General features: G+C 41.3%; 1 protein-coding gene across 1 annotated transcript in view; it reads right to left on the bottom strand.

Annotated features, from left to right (window-relative positions):
- ANOS1 (anosmin 1) overlaps window positions 1-23,074 on the bottom strand; it is a 157,234-nt gene that overhangs the window by 104,362 nt on the left and 29,798 nt on the right. Inside the window, exon 2 of the mRNA XM_076357908.1 lies at window positions 21,092-21,139. Coding sequence (XP_076214023.1) covers window positions 21,092-21,139 — 48 coding nt within the window. The remainder of the gene's footprint in view (window positions 1-21,091; window positions 21,140-23,074) is intronic.

Raw genomic sequence — 23,074 nt, 5'->3', positions numbered from 1 at the left:
GACAATTCAGGGGGGAAAACCCCTTCAAATTATTTTGATATAAGCTCTTCTTTCTTCTTTTTATTCCATGATGTACAACTTCATTTTTTTAATAAAAGGTAAATTAGAGAAGTAAAACCACAGCTCATTTCCTATCAAGGGGAAGATTTTCTAGGCAGATGGCAGAGGTGCAACAAGCCTCCACTGGAAGGATCCTGCTGGCAGGGCAGGAACGATCCCTGTCATTTTTCAGCAAAGACGTGGCTATGTGATCTGCCTACACTACTATGCTGCCTGTTCACTGCTCCTTCACCACCATGTTGTCCTCTTACTATTTCTTTTACAGAAATCCACCAATGTCTTTAACATTTCGATATGATCTGCCAAAAGCAGAAGCTTAAACAGCCATTAAGTGCGTTATACACTTCACAAACACTTTTAAATCAGTATTACATCTGACAATCTTTCCACCACTGAAGCAGTAAGAAGGGGGAAGAAGAGCTGAATTCCTAATTAATTCAATCTTCCCGTATTAGTGATTAAAAGCATTCATGTATATGAATAGTGTTTGCAAATCTATTTTGCTGTTGATGATGTCTGGATAAAAAAAATTAAAAGGACATCTTTAAAGAACTGCATATAGATACGCCCACTTCCCTACAATAACTACTTTCAAGTGTATTATAAAATGAATTTGCATAATGTTGGACCCAGGAATAATGAGGAATAATGAGGACAAATAAGCCTTTCCCTGAAGATGATGATGACCTACTTACTTGTCATTTAAGGAATTAAATTCTTCTTTCTGCAATAATTTCAAACCCTTATTAAACGTAGGAAACATGAAAATCAGATTATTTCCCCTACAGCCAGATATTACTTTGAATGAAGTACATATTGTGATTTTATGCACCACTATTATCCTTTAACAAAAAATGTATTTCTACACAATAAAGCTACATTATTTTATTTCTCCTGGTTTCAGTTTCTTTAATGGTAGGGGTAGAAATTAAAAGGAAAAAACAAGGCAAGAAAGCTACCAACCAATTTTCTTCTTTTTTTAAAAAACTAATTTGTTATTCAAATGTATTATGTAACTATAGATTAATTTTAAAATATTCAGTTATGAAACCAAAATATTTAATTCATCCTTTGAAGAAAATGAGCAATTAAAAGGTGATTATTTTCTGTATCATGACCCCACCAAAAAACGTAGGTCACAATTATCATAGGAGTTGTGTATGATGACGCAAAGTGAAAGATTACTTTGGATGAGGAAATTGTGCAGCAAGAACAGCTGAACTCTAAAGAAACACAATACTTCTGTCATGCAGATACCTTCAGTGGTAAATAATAGCAGGAAAATAGAACCCTAAATCATATATGAGCAGAACAGACCTCCAATAGAAAGATGTCGGAGGTTTTCTCTGAGACACCAGTGGTTCTTTAAGAAATATTTGCTGAGCTGATGATCTTCCAAGGTGGCAAAGACAGGTTTGGTAATGTTTTTATTGATTTAAATAGTTACTCATCAGCTGTCATTGTCTCGGTGCTTCTTTACCGCTACAACTCCTAACCTTCCAAAAATCTCACCCAAAAAACTCCAATTCCCTCCCTTATTCATAGCCCTTCAGGAGCTTTATACCTGCCACCCAGCGAGTGAATAATGATACCCTCAGATATCACTCAACAATATGGTCCAGATCCAAACAAAAATTAACAACTGTAGCCAGACTGATCTCTGCCTGCTGGGTCTGACCATACCTCCCATAAGCACTCCTGCCACCCAGAAGCAAGCATGGTTAGTTCTCCTCCTAACAACAGCTGCATGGACCCAGCCGGGGACGCGTTCGGGCCTCTGTATTGTATTCTCAGGCTAAACTGAAAGAATTCCAGACATCAGGAAGACCAGCACATCAGAATCCACGTGATGCTAAAGCCTGATTCAAGTGGACATAAGTTGAAAACAATGATAAAGTGGCAACTACTGTTTAACCAATATCTTCGTTGTTTACTAGGGCTAACAGGGTGTTCATATTTACGTAAAAAAAAATAAGTCTATTTCCCTCCCGGAGGAGTTCAAAATTCAGTTAGTGAAAATATAGCTAAACATTTTACATAAACCGTAAAATTGGAGATATTTCATTCCTAATATGAAGCTGATTTAAAAAACTGATTCTGCATTCCTAACTCTGGAAAATTCCTACTATCTTCAGAGGGTGCAGTTCAAATCCCAAGTGCCGTAACTGAATTTTCTTTTCCTGCTCATGCCCTGATTCATTGTGGCTATTTAGATTTAATATATTTTGGATGCAACATCACCTCTATGAGAAAAAAATATAGGCACCTGTTTTCCTCATCCAAAGTCAGAGGTTGCAAACTCTGACATTGTTGGAATCCACAAGTTTTAGATCTTAAAGCAAGCACAACGTTAGATATTCCGGAGTTAAGATCCTTGTTCATAACTCAGTCTCCTGGTTCACACTCCAAAGGAAAAATCCCTTTCCAGAATTAATTATGGCAATCCTTTCATTCCTAAATGCATAAGCTGAAAACACCTTCCTGAAAAAGGAAATCCTTTTTATGCATACATGCACCAGCATCAAAATAGTACAAAGCTCAATAGTTATCCTTTGTCTTCTTTCATTTCAGTGTAATGGATTCTGCTGGTACTCCTGCATGGGGAACTCCTTAGGTTGAACATGAACCCGGAATACCTCTTCACATTTCCCGTACACATTAAATACGTGTGTCAACATTCAAGAAATATGGCTATGATTTTCCTCTTCAGTTTACACCCATGTAATTGTTCACTTGTATAAAATGAGGATACAAACCAATTTTAAATTAGACTGCAGGAAGTAGCTTTTAGACCCAACTGCAGACACATAAGTGACTTAGAAAAGTTACAGTATTGGAAAACAGGCCTGAATGTTTTCCTGTCACTATCTCAGTTTTGGGGATTTGTATCTGTATAGTTCTATGCTGCCTCTCTGTGTTTAAATTCTTCAGGCTAAAAACATTTGATTTGACAAAAATCAGAATGCATGTTTGTAATCCATATAGTAGGTGTGATTGTTATGGAAGAACTGTCAAAACCAGTTACCTTTTTGACCTGTTAACCTGAGACAATACCCCGAACTGACTTTAAGCAGAACTTTCTAAGGAAACTCAATGAGGAGCTTAAAATACATGGCATAAACACAGCTCTTTAACACTGCACCCTCTCAGAAACATTGTGCATAGAGAATTATTCTAATATACAGACAGTGCTAAAATGCAATTAACTTTTTAATGCCTGATTAAATATCACACTTAGTGTTATGAAACAAAATCTCCAATTTCTGTTTTAGGACAGACTATGCTTCTGTGATCAGATAGCTTCCCAATGCTTTGCAGGCGCTCAAAAGTGGAAAACAGTCATAGCTCCCACTTCCAGCTCAATGCTTTCCTTACAACTCAATGAGTATATGGAGAAAGGGGTGCTTACATCCTTGTCTGTGTGCCTCAAAGACAGTTACCTTCTTCTCAGCACAGCATCCTCATCTACCTAAGCACATTTTTATACCTCCTTCAATATTACGGTAATGGAGAAACTCCAAGGGAGGTCACTTGAAAAAGCACACTCTTGCCTTATGGATGTATATAAAGCTTGTTTAAAGTCAGTATTCCTTACCTCAGTGGGTTTTGAGTAATGCCCTGGGTCTAGTCAAGCAAAACTCCTTTTAAAGTCAAGGCTAAGATACAGACATGCGTGGTTTTCAGGCTCTGTCCCTTTACAATGGCTTGAATATATTAAAGGTCAATGCAAGTACATTTTGTCTTTGTCACTTAACTAGAGCTATATTTGATCTAACTCTGCAGTTGTCTCCCACAAGAGGAGAAAAGGACCATACATTTAAACAGACTATTACAGCCTGTTTTGCACCAAGAATTAATTAGGTTAATGAAATGTAATTTAATAAGATAAAATTAAGATTCTGATCTCAATTGCAAAGTTATAAATTTTGTACAGATTCTCTGACTTATGTGAGCTATTAAAATTCCTGAATAGTAATTCATGGAGCTGAGCTTAGGGAACTAAGATTGTATTTGGGAAATCAAAATCTAGATATATATAGAATGCAAAGTTATTGAAAATGAGAAAAAAAATATGTACAAAGTTTGAGCAAACTGAGTGGTGAGAGACCTGGGAAAACTCTAAAGATTTAAAAGCATAAATCTGTTGCTTGCTTTCAAACAGATTTACTGCTAATTTTCCTTAGTCTTAGTAGTACTGTCTGTCTTTACTGTTTGACCAGTGTTGCTCCATCGATGATTGGCCTTCTGCTAGATGTTACTTAATCAACTGCTTTCTAGATGACAAAAATTTACAGTTGATTAGGCTGCATAGCTCCATTGCTATTTCAAAGTTTCTAGGAAGGGATTATTTTTGTGCTCAAATACCTCTAAATAAAGGGTTCTGCAGTCTGAATATCCCTGGATTCTGAACAGTGTTCACTGAAGCAGATAAAGCTAAGTTAAAGAGGCATTTAGTGCTTCAGCATGCCAGCTTCAATAAATATCTGTTGGGTATGTGTGTGTGCGTGTGCGCGCCCATGCACACATTTCTCCCTTTAGCTGTAGTGTATGTCTGTATATAATGTAGAGTATGCAGACTTAAGGTCTAAAGCCAGCATTTGCATTTTTGAGACCGGAGTTGAGACTGCTATGCTATTATCCTCAAAGCCAGTGTTGGCACAATTCAGACATTAATGACAATTTTGTGTCCTTTCTCTGTGAAAGACGGCTACTTGATCTTTGACTGGTTATGCTCAGCATTGGCTCAGTTTGCTCAGTATTCAGTAGTTCAAATTTCAAACAGCACAGTGATCAGTCACTTGCTTCCATTAGCAAGTGGACCAGATAAAACTGGCCAGAAAAGCAAGCTCCAAAAGAGTCAACCTTTTCTATAAACCCACGATGAAGATCAATGAGAAATGCAACAGAATTCTGCATCAGTGAAAACCTGGGGCACACGGACACACAACCAGTATGATCCTTTCCTCCCTACCCATCGTAAGGGCTCTAACAGTGGTGATAATCTTTTAGCAGAAGAAAAACGATCACACAAAATAGCCACAAAAATGGTCAGAGGGATGGAACACCTCTCCTATGAAGAAAGGCTGAGAGAGTTGGGGTTGTTCAGCCTAGAGAAGAGAAGGCTTTGGGGAGACCTTATTGCAGCCTTTCAATACTTAAAGGGGGCTTATAAGAAAGATGGGGACAGACTTTTTAGCAGGGCCTGTTGTGATAGGACAAGGGGTTACAGTTTTAAACTAAAAGAGGGTAGATTTAAACTAGATATAAGGAAGACATTTTTTACGCTGAGGGTGGTGAAACACTGGAAGAGGTTGCCCAGAGAGGTGGTGGATGCCCCATCCCTGGAAACATTCCAGGTCAGGTTGGACGGGGCTCTGAGCAACCTGATCTAGTTGAAGATGTCCCTGCTCAAAGCAGGGGTGTTGGACTAGATGACCTTAAAAGGTCCCTTCCAACCCAAACTATTCTATGATTCTATGAAAAATGAAAATAACTTGATTCTAACCATTTGTTCTAGAGTCAGAAAGTTATCAGCAGGACCATTCAGAGCGAAGGCCAAGCAAAACAACTTCCATCAAGCCCTGAGGTCTGTTCTTCAAGACAAAAACATTTGAGGTGAATAAACCAATAAACAGTAAGAGCTGAGAAACCAAAACTAGTGTCTGGGAAAGGACATACCCTTTATGTTTCACAGTACCACCCAAAAATAAGTAATAGGGCTTACATAAGTTTTTTCTAGCAGCAGGTTATTCCACACCTGCAGGTTTATTTATCTATGGAGAATCTAGCTGGTAACACAGTATTAGACTGGAAGGATGACTGATGTGATCCAACATGGCAACTGTGAAGAATATGAACTTTCTTCATTTCCACTTATTTCAGTGTCCCATGTTCAAATACAACTGGTTTTTTGATACCCGAAAAATAAAACTTGATATTTACAAGTATAGAGCAATACATCAGAGGATTACAAAGTACTGTAAACATTGTTTGGATTTTAACTCTGTTTGTCAGTTCTCAAGGTCCTTACAGAACAAAGGGATTCCTGTCATCACAGCACATTTATACACTAATGCTTTTGTATAAACATAAACACTGAATCACAAAGCTCTATTTCCCCAAACACAAATATCCAGAAACTTCAGTCAACCTACTTCCTAGCTAGTTCAGCTTTAATCATCTAACCACTATGGTTCTCTCAGCCCCCTCTACCTTTTTATAGATGAATATAATAAAAAAATCAAATCATCCATAAGAATGCAAGCAGTAAGTATTACATCTGCCTTCTTATTTCTTATATGCTCAGGATTATTTTACCTATTTAGCACACCGATAATCTGATCAATTCTTATGAACTCTGTCCTATTAAATGGGTTTACCTTATCTTTTACTAGATGAAAGAAAAACAGTCTGTCTAGCAGATCAAGAAAGAAATTTTTATTCATTCTTTCTTTTTAGCCAAAAATCAAAACATCCATTATCTCACCCTCTCATGGGTGGCACTTAAATCATGATAGATTGACAATACCAAGAACCACTATTCCTCTTAAATTTTACCAAGCTACCCCTATCCTCCTGTAGCTTTCTGTGTCAATAACAGTGGCTCAACATACTTTCCAGCAGAGATGTGAGTTTCCAGGCTAAGAAACCTGGAATGTTCCAGCTACTTCAGGCTAATGATCTCTCAAATGCACACTAATATGTTTGATAAAAGTCTCCCAGCGTGTGTGCACAGAATGCTTACCATAAGAATGACAGTACTGTGGGCAGGGCAAATCGCTGACACCATTTCAGACTGAGTTAGATGCTGGAGGCACAAATTAAAACTGTGAGCTTTCATTTCAGTGGGCTTTGACAGATGGAAGAGTGCATCAAATCTCTAATTGTTTAAACCATTAACTCATCTTTCCACCTGCATTATCTTTGGAAAGAGCTCAGCTGGAAGCCTGAAACAATTGCTCACAGACTAAATTCAGGACTATATATTATTCTAAAAGGAAATCAGAGTTGTCTTTTTGAAACAGTCTGTTTATTTGGCTGCAGCATTTGTAAACTTATTTGTCTTTATTTTCACATTTTCCTCTCAGTTCTGAAAACTCAAAAAATAGCCTTTCAGCCTTTTTGCAGAATCAATCAATCAGGGACCACTGCCTTGGCTGCTGGGAACAAGAAAGTTGTATTGCAATTCACAGTGCATTATGATGATCCCCATTTATCTCCAGTCCTCGTAAATGCCACTGCACATGCAGCTCTAAATTATGCCTGCTGGTCTTCTGACTTTCAGTTGCTTACAAAAAGAAAAACTTGTGTAAGGAGTTGTAAGAAAAAAATTATGTCTACTTCACAAACCCTCTTGAAATGCCTTTCCCAGTCATTTTGCCCCCCACCTTAGGGCTAAAATACATTTTTCACTAAAACATAGAATCATAGAATCATAGAATCATTTAGGTTGGAAAAGACCTTTAAGATCAATGAGTCCAACCATTAACCTAGCACTGCCAAGTCCACCACTAAACCATGTCCCTAAGCACCACATCTACACGTCTTTTGAATACCTCCAGGGATGGGGACTCAACCACTTCCCTGGGCAGCCTGTTCCAATGCTTGACAACCCTGTCACTAAAGAAATTTTTCCTAATATCCAATCTAAACCTCCCCTGGCACAACTTGAGGCCATTTCCTCTCGTCCTATCGCTTGTTACTTGGGAGAAGAGACCAACGCCCACCTCACTACAACCTCCTTTCAGGTAGTTGGAGAGAGCGATAAGGTCTCCCCCCCTCAGCCTCCTTTTCTCCAGGCTAAACAACCCCAGTTCCCTCAGCCGCTCCTCACAGGACTTGTTCTCTAGACCCTTCACCAGCTTCGTTGCCCTTCTCTGGACATGCTCCAGCACCTCAACGTCCTTCTTGTAGTGAGGGGCCCAAAACTGAACACAGTATTCGAGGTGCGGCCTCACCAGGGCCGAGTACAGGGGCACGATCACTTCCCTACTCCTGCTGGCCACACGATTTCTGATACAGGCCAGGATGCCAGTGGCCTTCTTGGCCACCTGGGCACACTGCCGGCTCATGTTCAGCCAGCTGTCGACCAACACCCCCAGGTCCTTTCCTGCCAGGCAGCTTTCCAGCCACTCTTCCCCAAGCCTGTAGCGCTGCATGGGGTTGTTGTGGCCAAAGTGTAGGACCCAGCACTTGGCCTTGTTGAACCTCATACAATTGGCCGTGGCCCATTGATCCAGCCTGTCCAGATCCCTCTGCAGAGCCTTCCTACCCTCGAGCAGATCAACACTCCTGCCCATCTTGGTGTCGTCTGCAAATTTACTGAGGGTGCACTTGATCCCCTCATCCAGATCATCGATAAAGATATTAAACAGAACTGGCCCCAATACTGAGCCCTGGGGAACACCACTTGTGACCAGCTGCCAACTGGAGTTAACTCCATTCACCACAACTCTTTGGGTTGGGCCATCCAGCCAGTTTTTTACGCAGCGAAGAGTATGCCTGTCCAAGCCACGAGCAGCCAGTTTCTCCAGGAGAACGCTGTGGGAAATGGTGTCAAAGACTTTACTGAAGTCTAGGTAGACCACATCCACAGCCTTTCCCTCATCCACTAAGCAGGTCATCTTGTCACAGAAGGAGATCAGGTTAGTCAAGCAGGACCTGCCTTTCATAAACCCATGCTGACTGGGCCCGATCACCTGGTTGTCCTGTACGTGCCGCATGATGGCACTCAAGCTGATCTGCTCTATAACCTTCCCCAGCACCGAGGTCAGACTGACAGGCCTGTAGTTCCCCAGATCCTCCTTCTGGCCCTTCTTGTAGACAGGCGTCACATTTACTAACCTCCAGTCAACTGGGATCTCCCTGGTTAGGCAGGACTGCTGATAAAGGACTTGGTGAGCACTTCCTCCAGCTCCCTCAGTACCCTTGGGTGGATCCCATCTGGCCCCACAGACTTGTGCCTAAGTGATGTAGCAGGTCGCTAACCATTTCCCCTTGGATTATGGGGGCTTCATTCTGCTCCCTGTCCCTGTCTTCCAGCTCAGGGGGCTGGGTACCCCGAGAACAACTAGTCTTACTATTAAAGACTGAGGCAAAGAAGGCATTAAGTAGCTCAGCCTTTTCCTCATCCTTTGTCACTGTTTCCCCCCACATCCAATAAAGGACGGGGATTCTCCTTAGCCCTCCTTTTGTTGCTAATGTATTTATAGAAACATCTTTTATTGTCTTTCACGGCAGTAGCCAGATTAAGTTCTAGTTGGGCTTTGGCCCTTCTAATTTTCTCCCTGCATAACCTCACGACGTCCTTGTAGTCCTCCTGAGTTGCCTGCCCCTTCTTCCAAAGGTCATAAACTCTCCTTTCTTTCCTGAGTTCCAGCCAAAGCTCTCTGTTCAGCCAGGCTGGTCTTCACCACCAGCTCGTCTTTCGGTACATGGGGATGGCCTGCTATTGCACCTTTAAGATTTCCTTCTTGAAGAATGTCCATCCTTCCTGGACTCCTTTGCCCTTCAGGACTGCCTCCCAAGGGACTCTGTCAACCAGTCTCCCAAACAGGCTAAAGTCTGCCCTCCAGAAGTCCAAGGTAGCAGTTCTGCTGACTCCGCTCCTTACTTCTCCAAGAATCGAAAACTCTACCATTTTGTGATTGCTATGCCCAAGACAGCCTCCAACCACATCACCCACAAGTCCTTCTCTGTTCACAAACAACAGGTCCAGCGGAGTGCCTTCCCTAGTTGGCTCACTCAACAGCTGTGTCAGGAAGCTATCTTCCACACACTCCAGGAACCTCTTGGACTGTTTCCTCTCTGCTGTATTGTGTTTCCAGCAGACATCTGGTAAGTTGAAGTCCCCCATGAGAACAAGGGCTAGCGATTGTGAGACTTCTCCCAGCTGCTTATAGAATATTTCATCCATCTCTTCATCCTGGTTGGGTGGTCTATAACAGACTCCCACCATGATAGCTGCCTTACTGGCCTTCCCCCTGATTCTTACCCATAAACAAGCCTATCATCACCATCATTAAGCTCTAGACAATCAAAACACTCCCTAACATACAGGGCTACCCCACCGCCTCTCCTTCTTTGCCTATCCCTTCTGAAGAGTTTATAGCCATCCATCGCAGCACTCCAGTTGTGCGAGTCATCCCACCGTGTTTCCATGATGGCAATTATATATCATAGTTTTCCAGCTGCACAATGGCTTCCAACTCCTCCTGTTTGTTGCCCATGCTGCGTGCATTGGTGTAGATATACTTCAGTTGGGCTACTGATCCCGCCACCTTTCTGGGGGGAGAAACCCTAATTCCTACGTGACCATTGTCGGGTGTTTCCATAGTTTCTAATACATCCATAACCCTTGTGTCTTTGCTGCCACATGGATCTCCATCCCCTACCTCCACTGAGATGGCAGACCAAAGGACCTCGCTAGCACACCGTCCCTCAAACACTGGTGTGCCACCCCCAGGCTTATCCCTAGAGAGCCTGGCTTTCTCCCTTTCCCCCTTCAAATCTAGTTTAAAGCTCTTTCAATGAGCCCTGTTAACTCCTGTGCAAAGATCCTTTTTCTCCTTTGAGACAGGTGTACCCTCTCTGTCACCAGCAGGCCTGGTGTCATGTAGACCGACCTATGATCAAAAAACCCAAAATTCTGCCAGTGACACCAGGCTCGGAGCCAGCTATTGATCTGCTGGCTCTTCCTGTTTCTTCCCTCATCATTCCCTGCAACTGGAAGGATAGAGGAGAACACTGCTTGTGCTCCTGATCTCTTAACCAGTCACCCCAAGGCCCTGAAGTCTCTCTTGATTGCCCTTAGACTTCTTGTTGCAACTTCATCGCTGCCTACATGAAAAATCAATAATGGATAATAATCTGAGGGCTGTACCAGGGTAGGAAGTTTTCTCTTCACATCTTTAACCCAGGCCCCAGGGAGGCAGCAGACTTCCCTAAGAAGTGGGTCCTGTCCGCATACTGGGCCTTCTGTTCCCTTCAGGAGAGAGTCTCCTATGACAATGACCTGTCTTTTTTCTTTATGGAAGCAGTTTTGACGCAGGGCGTAGGACGACTTGACCTCGGCGACCCCTCCAAGCTAGATGAACCATCGTCCTCGTTATTGTTCCAGTTGCAGAGCCCTGTGCCCTTATGCAAGGGCACCTGGGAAGGTGGGGTAGTCACAGAGGAGACGCACCTGCTGCGCCAGGCAGGAACTTGTCACCATTGCCCCCTATCCCTTAAGTTACTGTGTTCAGACAGGCAGAGAGAGGATAGGGAATCCTCCATCTCACGCGTCCTGTCTGCCTGTTCAGCCTATCTCAGGGAAAGTAGGGTGTGGTTCCAGTAATCTATCTCTCTCTTGCTCTCCCTGATGCTCCTCAGCCTACCCACCTCCTTCTGGAGCTCTGTCACTAAGCGGATGAGTTCCTCTCCCTGGGCGCACCTCCCACAGGTGTGCTCACTGCTGCCCTCCGGTGCTGGCGTAAGAGCAGGGCACACCCTGCAGCCTGACACCTGGCTGGCAGCATGTTCCCACCACAGCTCTGACTGGGCAACTGCGTCAGTCGTGGTGGGTGCAGAGCTTAGAGAGGCCATGGCTTTCTGCCAGGTGGATACCATTGCTCCCTGGTCAAGCTGGCAGAGCTTCAGCGCCCTTCCTGCACACCCTTCCATGCGAACTGCCGCACAAGCTGCCATACAACGCCCTCGCTGATGCACCACCATGCCCTGTTCGCCCACCCTGCTGGCGGCACTCCTGGTCGCTAGCACTCCCTAAGGGCTTCTTTTATGCGTGGGGCGGAGGGGGCTTGGCTGCCGTTGCTCCTGGCCCCACCCAAGTCTCATCAGCCACTGTCAGGTGAGCTGCGGGCTCCTGGCAGCTCTCTCAGCTCCCCCTGAGGTTCCCCTGGTTCAGGAAACCCACCTGTACACCGCGCTAGGGCGCTCTGCTGCAGATACTGCCAGCACCGGAGCTGCTCGACTCGGCGACTGAGGCATCAATGTAGGGCGCTTTGTCATTTCATGTTACTCTCACCAGTGTTTCACTCTTACTGTTGTTTTTATAGGGAAGCACCTGTTATGAGCTCAATGCTTCGAAGTACTTCCTCGGCACTATGGAGCTCACACTGTAAAAGCAAACTGGCAAAACGGAGCAGGAACAGCAGATGCCATGCATTTACATACAGTTTAGGAAGATTCGCTGTTAATAAGACAACAGAAGGCAGTGGGATTTTAAGGACCGGACAGGAGCTTTGTGAATGACAGTAGGCAGGAGTCATTTGGGGCTTAGAAAGCAAAGTAGAGAAGAAGAAAACATAGAGCCACGAATATAATTAAGGAACTGGAGCATCTGCCATACATGGAGAAGCTCAGAGAGCTGGGACTGTTTAGCCTGGAGAGAAGAATGTTCAGGGGGATCTTACCCTTGTTTACAAATACCTAATAGGAAGCAATGAAGAAGAGGGAGCCAGGCTCTTCTCAGTCATGCCCACGGACCAGACAAGAGGCAATGGGCACAAATTAAAAAACAGGAAATACAAAAACATTTTTACTGCACAGGTGGTCAAACACTGGAACAGGTTGCCCAGAGAGGTTGTGGTCTTCATCTCTGGAGATACTCAAAACCCAACTGGATGTGGCTCTGGACAACCTGCTCTAGCTGACCCTGCCTGAGTAGGGGGCTTGCACCAGAAGATCTCAAGAGGTTCCTTCCAACCTGAACAATTCACTGATTCTTTGGTAGATTTGTAAGAAACAGGTAGATGGGCATACAGAATAGTGACACTAGTGGAGAGAAAGTGGCAAAATACCATATGAAGATTTTCGGAGGATAAGTTAAGGAGAGGCAAAGTTTTAAACAAGAATTACGTAAAGATTTGAAAGTTAAATCCAATAGCAAAGGTGAAGTCAGTGAGGGAATTCAAAACACAACATAAAACAGTTTATTGCCATTATACAAAAAGAGCAAACCTCCAGTGCGACATTGTTATCCTTGAAGTACTTGAGTCGTCCTTGCAGACTATTTTATTGGGCCAGACTCTAATAGTGTTTCACACATCAGGTAGTACCTTAACCCACACATAGCTGTTAGTGGGAGGTTGATCAACAAATTTAATGGCTACTGTAATGCTTTAGTTCAAGTGGATTACATAAAGGGGAAGTTACTGGTCAAAGTATACAAGAGGATTGAAACAGACCCTTCATCTGCATGCAGTCAGTATATGTATAGAGCCAGTGGGTTAATATGCAAAAGAAAAAAATACAGTTGTGAAAATGGGTGGATGTTTTCTGCTTTTCTCCTGAACCCACTAAGTAAACTGTATTTCATTTTAAGAAGCAATATCATGAAATTGCCAGATAACAACATCTGTACATAGGATAAAAACAAGAATACTATTTTCTACCCTCATGAACATTGGGAATTGCGAGTAAAGATGTATAAGATCAGCTCCAGAAAACACAAATCTAATAACAACCATATCTGGGCAAAATTCTTCTCTCAACACTGAACGTACATCTCTCTACTCAGAATTTCTCATTAATGTCAATGAGAATTATGCTTGCAGAAAGAGCTAGAATCCACACAGATTTCATTATGTGACTTTTATTTATAAAATATCTCTTCGAAAAGAAAAAGGAAAAATGTTCTGAGACCTATCACTTTAACAAATGATAAACAAATCTCTTACAAAGTGTCACGAATATTTCAACAGCAGAACTAGACGTTCTGGTTTAGACACTCTGTATATTCAACCAACAGGATTTTAAACACTGACCTATCCTACCCTTCCCTCCCTAGCAGCTGCCATTACACTAAAAAATAAAAAAGATGAAGTTTTTTTCTACACGTTGTCATTTAGAGGGAACTTTTCCAGTATTAACAAGGGTTACAAATGTGTATCAAAGCCAATTGACTACCTGTGTTGCAAACAAGTTGAATTCTTTAAACTGAAATAACAGATTAGATTATAATATGTTAGATGAGATCAATACGTTACAGACAGAACTTCTTCATGTATATAACCTGTATCTCAAAATGCTTTAAAATAATTACTTAGGTAACTCAGAGTATGAGATATCATAGAAAATATGACTAATCAGAGAGGAAAAGAAGGAATAAGCCCAAAGTAGATTTTATTTGCATACCTACACATGTAAACCATGTCAAAATATTATTTATTTTTGTTTTTAAAGACAGCCTACTGATGATAGGCATGAAAATATTTTTAATTGCAATATGAGAGCCAAACACTTTGCTATGATGCAAGACTTAAGTCCAACTTGCATAAGTATACTGGATCCTATCAGATTCCAGTTTTAACTGGACAATACATTTTGCAGAGTTTCTACTTTGCATTTCTCTGCTGGGCCAGCTGTTGGCTACAGGAGCTGGGGTTTTATGTAGTCATGTATGTGGAAGAAAAGAAGGGAGTGTCTACTTGTCTGGTTCCCTCCCCAAATAAGCTTTTGATCCATGTAGTGTCCAGGAATGAGTAGAGATGACTGAGATCCAGGTGATGGTCCAATGATTGTGTGTCAAGAAATACTGAGCCCAGCCATACCAGCCCATTTTGCTTTTTCTCAGTCCCTCCACTTCGCAGCTCCACTTTCTCATGCTGTTGTTTATAAGCCCACCTTTGCGTTACTCAGCAAGTCTGACAGGCTTCCAGTAATCTACTGATAAAGTAAAAGAAAATAAATGCTAAATTTTAACTTTCGTTATCTAGCCAAATTTGAATGGAACCTCAAGACATAAAGTAAGTTCTATATTATGTAGTGTCAATCCTAATGAGGGTCGCAATGCTAGTGGCAACATTTACGCTGCTCCTGGGAGCACGGAGGGCTCAGGAACATATCTGAAATGCTTGTACACCAACACATGCAGTATGAGAAATAAACAGGATGAACTGGAAGCGTTGGTCAGCTCCCAGAGCTACGATATCATTGGTATTAGTGAGACTTGGTGGAATGAGTCCCACGATTGGAGTGCTGGGATGGAGGGCTACAGGCTGTTCAGGGGCGATAGGCAGGGCAGGTGAGGTGGAGGTGTCACACTATACGTAAGGGATAGCCCTTACAGTTAGTGATGATGTGGTTAAGAGCCTCTGGGTGGGGATTAGGGGGGATGGAAAACAAAGGCCATGTTGTGGTGGGTGTCTACTACTGATCGCCCAGACAGAATGTAAGCACTGATGAGTCATTTTATAGGCAATTAGGAGAAATTTCTGGATTGGTAGCCCTTGTCCTTATGGGAGATTTCAACTTCCCAGACATCAACTGGGAATATCACACTGCTGTGATGAGAAGGTCTGAGAAATTCTTGAAGTTTGTGGGAGATAACTTCTTGTCACAAGTACTCAGTGAGCCAACTAGGAAAGATGCCCTCCTAGACTTGTTATTTGTGAATAGTCTAAAAAAAACATTGGACCGATACATGTTGAAGACGGTCACCTGACAAATAGGGATGAAGAAAAGGCAGAGGCATTCAATGCTTTTTTTGCCTCAGTCTTTAATAATACTGATAGATCTTAGGCTGCTGGGTCCTCTGAGTCAGATGACCACGAGTGTGGGAACAGTAACTTTCCATTTGTGGACACTGAAACTCTGAGGGACCAGCTGTATCAGCTGAATGTTCACAAGTCCATGGGGCCTGATGGGATTCATCCTAGAGTGCTGAAGGAGCTAGTGAATGTTACAGCAGGACCCCTCTCGATCATCTACCAAAGGTACTGGGAGTCTAGGGAGGTCCCTGCTAACTGGAAGCTAGCCAACGTTATTCCAATTTTCAAGAAGGGCGTGAGGGAAGACCCAGGAAGCTACAGACCTGTTAGTCTAACCTTAGTGCCTGGAAAAATTATGGAGAAGATCATACTGGGTACTATCGAAAGGCATTTAAAGAATAATGTAATCATCAGGCACAGTCAGCATGGGTTCACAAAGGGAAAGTCCTGTTTAACTAATTTGATATCCTTCTATGATAAGGTCACCCGCCTAGTGGATGAGGGGAAGGCGGTGGATAGAGTTTTTCTGGATTTTAGTAAGGCTTTTGATACTGTCCCTCACAGCATCCTTCTGGACAAGTTGTCTAACTGTGGGATGAGCGGGTTAACGGTGAGCTGGGTGAAGAACTGGCTGGAGGGCAGGGCTCAAAGGGTTGTAGTGAATGAGGCTTCGTCTGGCTGGCAACCAGTGACCAGCGGTGTTCCTCAGGGCTCAACTCTAGGGCCAGTTCTGTTCAATATACTTATCAACGATCTGGATGCAGGAGTTGAACGCACCATTAGCAAGTTTGCTGACGATACCAAACTGGGAGGTGCTGTTGACTGTCTTGAGGGACAGGAGGCCTTGCAGAGGGATCTAGAGAGATTGGAGCACTGGGCAGTGATTATTGGCAAGAAATTTAACAAGTTGAAATGCCGGATTCTGCACCTAGGATGGAGTAACGCTGGGCACAAGTATAACTTGGGAGAGGAGTGGCTGGAGAGCAGCCCTGCAGAAAGGGATCTGGGGGTGCTGCTCGACAGCAGGCTCAATACGAGTCAGCAGTGTGCCCTGGCAGCCAAGGGGGCAAACCACATCCTGGGGTGCATCAAACACAGCATAACCAGCCGGCCAAAAGAGGTGATTATCCCACTGTATTCAGCGTTGGTGCGGCCTCGCCTTGAGTCCTATGTGTAGTTCTGGGCCCCACAATTTAAGAAGGATGCGAAGGTCCTCGAATGCGTCCAGAGGAGGGCAACAAAGCTGGTGAAAGGGCTAGAAGGCATGTCCTGTGAGGAGCGGCTAAGGACTGTGGGCTTGTCTAGTATAGAGAGAAGGAGGCTGGGGGCGACCTCATTGCTCTCTACAGCTTCCCGAGGAGAAGACGTGGAGAGGGAGGTGCTGAGCTCTTCTCCCTGGGATCCAGTGACAGGACGTGTGGGAATGGTTCAAAGCTGCACCAGGGGAGGTTTAGACTGGGCATTAGGAAGCATTTCTTAACCGAGAGGGTGGTCAAACACTGTAACAGGCTTCCTAGAGAGGTGGTCGATGCCCCAAGCCTGTCAGTGCTTAAGAGGCATTTGGACAGTGCTCTTAATAACATGCTTTAACTTTTGGTCAGCCCTGAAGTGGTCAGGCAGTTGGACTAGGTGATCGTTGTAGGTCCCTTCCAACTGAAATTATTCTATTCTATTCCTCTGATTTCCAAAAAAAAACCCACCAAGTTTTCAAGACTCAGCTTCATGCTTAATATATTAAGATTAAAAGAACCAATTTCAGGACACAATAGTTACTGGATCAATATTCACTGTTTTTATCAATATATAAACAACATACGGATGCTGTCACATAAAAATGCATTAGTTTGTGTCTACAATCATTCTCAAGCATTTTAATTTTAACCAACAATACCAAACACTTTTCTCCTGGATAAGTTGTAGAAAAATGACTAAACCTTAAAATAAACTTCAGTGACAAAGTATATTTTTGTAGGGACTATAAGAAATTGAAACACACCAGATATCTACTGTAATTAGAGGGCCAAAAAAAAAAAAAAGGGGGTGGTGGGGGTGGTGTTCCATTCAATTTGAGACCACGAGATTTAAAAAAAAAAAAAAAAAAAGAAAACCAAATACCCACCATAAAGTAGTAATGAGAAGAATGAACACAGCAGAAAAAGAGCAAAACATAAGAAAAAAGAAAGACAAAACTATAAATTAGTATGAAGAGCATAAGCTCAAACAAAACAATAGAGCTATGGACAAAGTTAGACAAAAAAATTTGGTTTCAAATCTATTTCCAAAGAAGTTCACAGCAAACTCCATTGACTCCAGTGCCAATTTTACCTCAATACTCATATTCGCAGTGGAAGCCAACCGGGCAATTGACAGGATCCCAAAAAAGCCCTCAGTCTGCTTCAACTCTGTACAAGCAGACAAGTAGAAGTGCATGATGGCAGTGAATAAATAACTACTGCAACTAAAAATGGCAATTTATTTAACGATCCTATAGCTGTCCTAATTACAATAGAGTATTTTTAACATATTGAAATTACGCACCTCATGTTAAAACAGGGCAAGCATTCAAGAGCTCTCTTGTGTTTTATCTTGTAAAATAGACCTCTGGAGAGATCTTATTAAATTAAATTACATATAAAATCATTGGTGCATATTTTGCTGCTCACAGTCATGATTTTGTCACTTGCTCCATTAAAATAACAAAAATAAATAGCCGTTTGGGATGTAGGTAGTGATCTACAACTGTTCCTGTGAGAGCTAAAACCATTTTAGTTCATTAGATTTGCAGCTCTTTGAAAAATTAGTAGTTCTCAAAGGTATTCATCTTCAAACTAACAGTTATTGTCTACACTTGTATTAGAGGGCAATGGTATAATAGCTTGAATTAACTTTAGAGGTACTGCACTGACCAAACGAACTTGAACAATATCTTACCAACAGCTATCTTCAACTACAGTAGTATCCTTAAATATAAAGACCACAGGCTTCCATGAGGGAAAAAATAATTTCCATTGTATGCTAGTATTATGATATTTTTCCCAGTTATTCCATGTACAAAATTGTGGCCACAAAATTTCAACAGAATTTTATGCCAGATTGATCTTACTCTCAGAGAATAATGGACAGAGACTTTAGAATGGCTTTTTGCCGGTTCAGTTCTAGGCAAACTGAAGCCAAAACAGACATCAAAGGTGTTTGCAATGAGGAGAAAACACATGCAAAAGCCCTGTATTGGATGCTTTATGATGATTTTTTCTTCTCCATAGCTCCATCTCCCATCCAGGACTTCTACTTTTACAGGCTACTGTCTGTCCTTGGGATGAAAAAAATAAAATTGGGACTGGTTATGTTTACAAGAAGATGGACTACACTGTACCTTTTCCACCTTATAAATTGTTCTATGAAAGAGTAAAATAATAGAAAAGTTACTAAATTAACTACATCATCTTTCATTGCTGTATCAGCTACTGTCTGATACATCGATGCAACTTCCAAATAAAATTTCTCCACTGTGTATCAGATGCAAATACTTGTGCCAACAAAAGGTGCTTCTGTGTTTCAAAGTCTCCCCACTAACAAAGTAGCTGGATGTTTGCTGTCATCTGCACTTTATCACAAATCACCTCAAAAAGCTGTATCACTAAACACCACAGCCATAAAATAAAGGTGGACCCTGGGAGAATCCTTTAGAAAAAATGTCATCTCAGATATTTAGCAGAATCACACATAAAACTCCTCCGCTGAGGTGCTGACAAGCAGTGAAAGGAATTTGCATTTTTAAAAGGTTAACTCAATCCCCTGCACTGCTTTGAAAGTTTCAGTTAGGTAACACAATTGTTTGACTTTGCATTGCAAAACACAGAAAACCAAAGCGTGCCTGAAACAAGAGAACATTCTGCTAATGTTCAGCTCTGCTAACAATTTGACCAAGTTTATATTTATTTCTTTTTCTAAATATGGCAAAGCTGCTTTCTTAAGGAAAATGTATTACCTTCCTAAGAAAGAATGAAAACATAAGGTAACATGACTGTAAAGTATATGTTAAGTAATTTAAAACTTAAAATGTTCTTGCATTTTGTATTATAAAATAATATTAATTTGTAGCATTCTTACACTAATTTCAAGAGACTAATACAATCTTAAGGTAAACCTTAAATTCATAATACCTTATATCCATCTAAAGTGGATTCTATGAACTTGGGAGTGACTCAGAGAGATGTTCCTATAAACTTTGCCTTGCTTTAAAATCTGGACAACTTTTATTGTATGATTTCTTCTTTGTAGGGTGGACACAAACCACTGGAAAACCTTTCAGATTAGATACCACAGCAGGCTTCATAAATGAATAAAAAAGAAAATTACATCAGGACCACTGTGGTGCTGGGCAAGACCCCCACACTTTCCTTAAAAGGCACTTCAGTTACCATGAGCCACATTCTCTGCACCTCTTTTTGTTTGGGTTTTTTTTAAGAATCATAAGATTTCATTGCAGAATTGCAACCTTTAGCAGCATGGCACAGCTAATAGGAATTGTTCCACTCTCTTCTTATACTGACGTTGTTATACTGCGGTTTTAATACTGACAAAAGCAATCAACTTTGTTATTGACTGTTTCATTTCCAATCCCATTCATTTAAATGGAAACTAGATCAGTGAACCAGTAATCTCACTCTTTAAATTTAAAGAAGAAATTGTCATGTGTAAAAATAAAGCGTTAGCACCAGCATTTACATAGTTTACATTATTAAAACAACACAGAACAATGCTACTTAGATTTAATCCCATTTGCAGTACAACCTCCACAGAATGAAGAATAAATATTGACGTTAAAAAACCTAAGTTATTGTAGAAATACATTTTCAGGAAGATTAGACAAAAATACTACCTTCACCATTTTCAGGTAAATTTCCAATGGATGCGTCTTCCATGACGTTTACGAACAGTCAGCACTAGAGTATGTAATTCCACTTTGACCAGCCAAAGCTCCCAAATCATTATTGCTTCTATCCAGGTACCATAGAAAGACTCTTGCACAGGAGAATCAGTTGACAATCAGCTCACTTACCCTCTAGGCTTTCAGGGTTAAAGTGCTAGGATAGGACAGGGCATCAGTAGAGCCACCGGGATTTGTATCAGTGTCAGGCTAAAAATTAAATACCCAGACGGAATGAAAAGTTGAATGTTGGCACACTTCAGTGCTATTGGAGGAAGACTTTAAAGTGATTGACATTTTTACTCTCTTATGATGACAAATACTGAAAGAACACAAATGATGCACCAGATTTTAGCCAGGTGTTGATAACCACAGAATTATATTGGTTTAACTAAGCTTGATACTTATCCTCAAACATGATTCCTTTGTCCTGAAAGAGTAAATCACTCAGTTTTAATTTTGGCTATTTTATTATAGGTTGAGGTTTCCAAATAAAATATAAACAGATGCTTCTGAAAACAGGCTAAGATGAAAAGCACTTAATCTACAGACAAGAGATTGAAAGAATATAGGTAACTTAAATGAGAGGGGGGGAAAAAAAAGGACATACCTTTGAACACTGTTTATGATTCTGGCACCAAGCAAGTGACCCATTGTTCTGAAAGACAAAGAAAAAATACATGAATATTAATATTTCTTTAAGACTAGACAGGATCACCCTAACAGACTTAATCAGAATTCACCTTCCAGTGCTGCTTAGAGAATGATGTTGTGTCACAACCAATCCTGACTCCAACTCCCTTCTGTTGAGTAAAAGGCTCAGGCAAGTGTGAAGTGACCAGAGGAAAGTTAAGAAAGCATTTCATCAGGCAAGGCTGGCGGAAAACTGAAGTCACCTTTTAGTCCATCTTTGTAAACACTTACTATCTAGACTTGCTAGGCAGCAAACAAAGGTAATACTTGTATTTAAGAAATTTATAGGGATCTGTAGTGATTCAGGAACGGAAAGCACATTAACCACATTTCAATATTGCACAATACTTAAATTATCAAGGAAAGATAATGAACAGCCTTGAAGTAAATGGAAAAATCAACTAAATGCAACATGAGTTTATCAAAAGTCACCCATGCCAGTTTTATTTTATATTTTTGATAATAAAGTGCTTTTCCCAGATCAGGAAACACTGTAGCTCTCATTTGTCTTGACTGCAGTAAAATAACCAATACAGTATCACATGCAAAATAATAATTTAAGCTAAAGGAAAAGAGAACATGAAAAGGAAAAAGGAAAAGGAAAAGATAAATATAAATATCTTAAAAGATAAAAGAAAAATAAAAAGAAAAAGGAAAAGATAAATACGAAACTGGCACAGGGACAAACAGCAACCTGCTGTTCTACTAGAGGAGCTTCTGAAGGGTCAACTTTGGAAACAATATTTCTCAGTAACAAAACACAGCTCAGGAAACAGAAGTGCATGTTTGTGGGGTTAACAGATGAGACAAAATATTGATTCACTTTCTGTATAGTGGAAGATCAAAACAACATCAAGAAGATCTAGGTGACTCTGTGGACTGAACACAAGAAATGGGGTAAAACTTTGCAACACATAGTGCATGTTCCTGCACTTAGGGGAAAAAAAAAAAAATATATATATATATGTATTTCTTCCATAATTTATAAGCTCATACTCTGGAAACAGAACAGATGAAGATTCTGGTAAACTTGTTGTTCACAATCTGACTACAATGGTGAGTCTATGAGGGAGTAATAGGATGTCCTTTCATATGAATTAGGCAAGGTATTTCCACAGGGATGGATTAATGTGATTGTACTATGCCTTCACCTTTGGCACTGACTACAGACCTGGAAATCAGTCTCCAGGGAAGAGGAATTCAGGAAGGCCAGAATGTAAAGGACTAGAGGACTACACTTTCTTCTTTTTTTTTTTTTAATTGTTTTAATAAGGAGATATTCAAATAATGAAATTATATATATACATAACTTTTTATGTATCAAATCACACAGACAAAGCCAAAATTCTTCTCTGGATGTACAACAACTACAATTAAGAAGCAGAAATAGATACAACAGCATGCACTGTAACTAAGCCAACTAGACCAGTTTCTCAAAACAGCAGTACTCTGTTCTGATCTCAGCAAAGCTTATAAGCTTGAATACAGTGGCTTGCTACCACAGCTGTGAAGCCTATGCTTTCAAGCTGGATCCCTCTTAGCATATGTTTGAGGAGATCATGTTTGTGCATGTCTTCAAACAAGTATGTAGCCACCCCTTCACTCAAGCTCCTAAGATGTGGCCAGTAGGTCAAGGGAAGTGATAGTCCCCCTCTACTCCACTCTTGTGAAACCCCCCTGGAGTACTGCATCGAGCTCTAGGGTCACCTGTACAAGAAAGTCATGGACCTGTTAGAGCAGGTCCAGAGGAGGGCCGCCAAAGTGATCAGAGGGCTGGAACACCTCTCTTCTGAAGAAAGGCTGAGACAGGTGGGGTTGTTCAGCCTGGAGAAGAGAAGGCTCCAGGGACACTTATTGCAGCCTTTCAATATATGAAGGGGGCTTACAAGAAGGACAGAGA

This window comes from Aptenodytes patagonicus, chromosome 1 (assembly GCF_965638725.1).
Source record: "Aptenodytes patagonicus chromosome 1, bAptPat1.pri.cur, whole genome shotgun sequence".
Lineage (NCBI taxonomy): Eukaryota > Metazoa > Chordata > Aves > Sphenisciformes > Spheniscidae > Aptenodytes > Aptenodytes patagonicus.
Note: the sequence above shows the minus strand (reverse complement) of the source record. Positions and strands in the feature narration are given on the sequence as shown.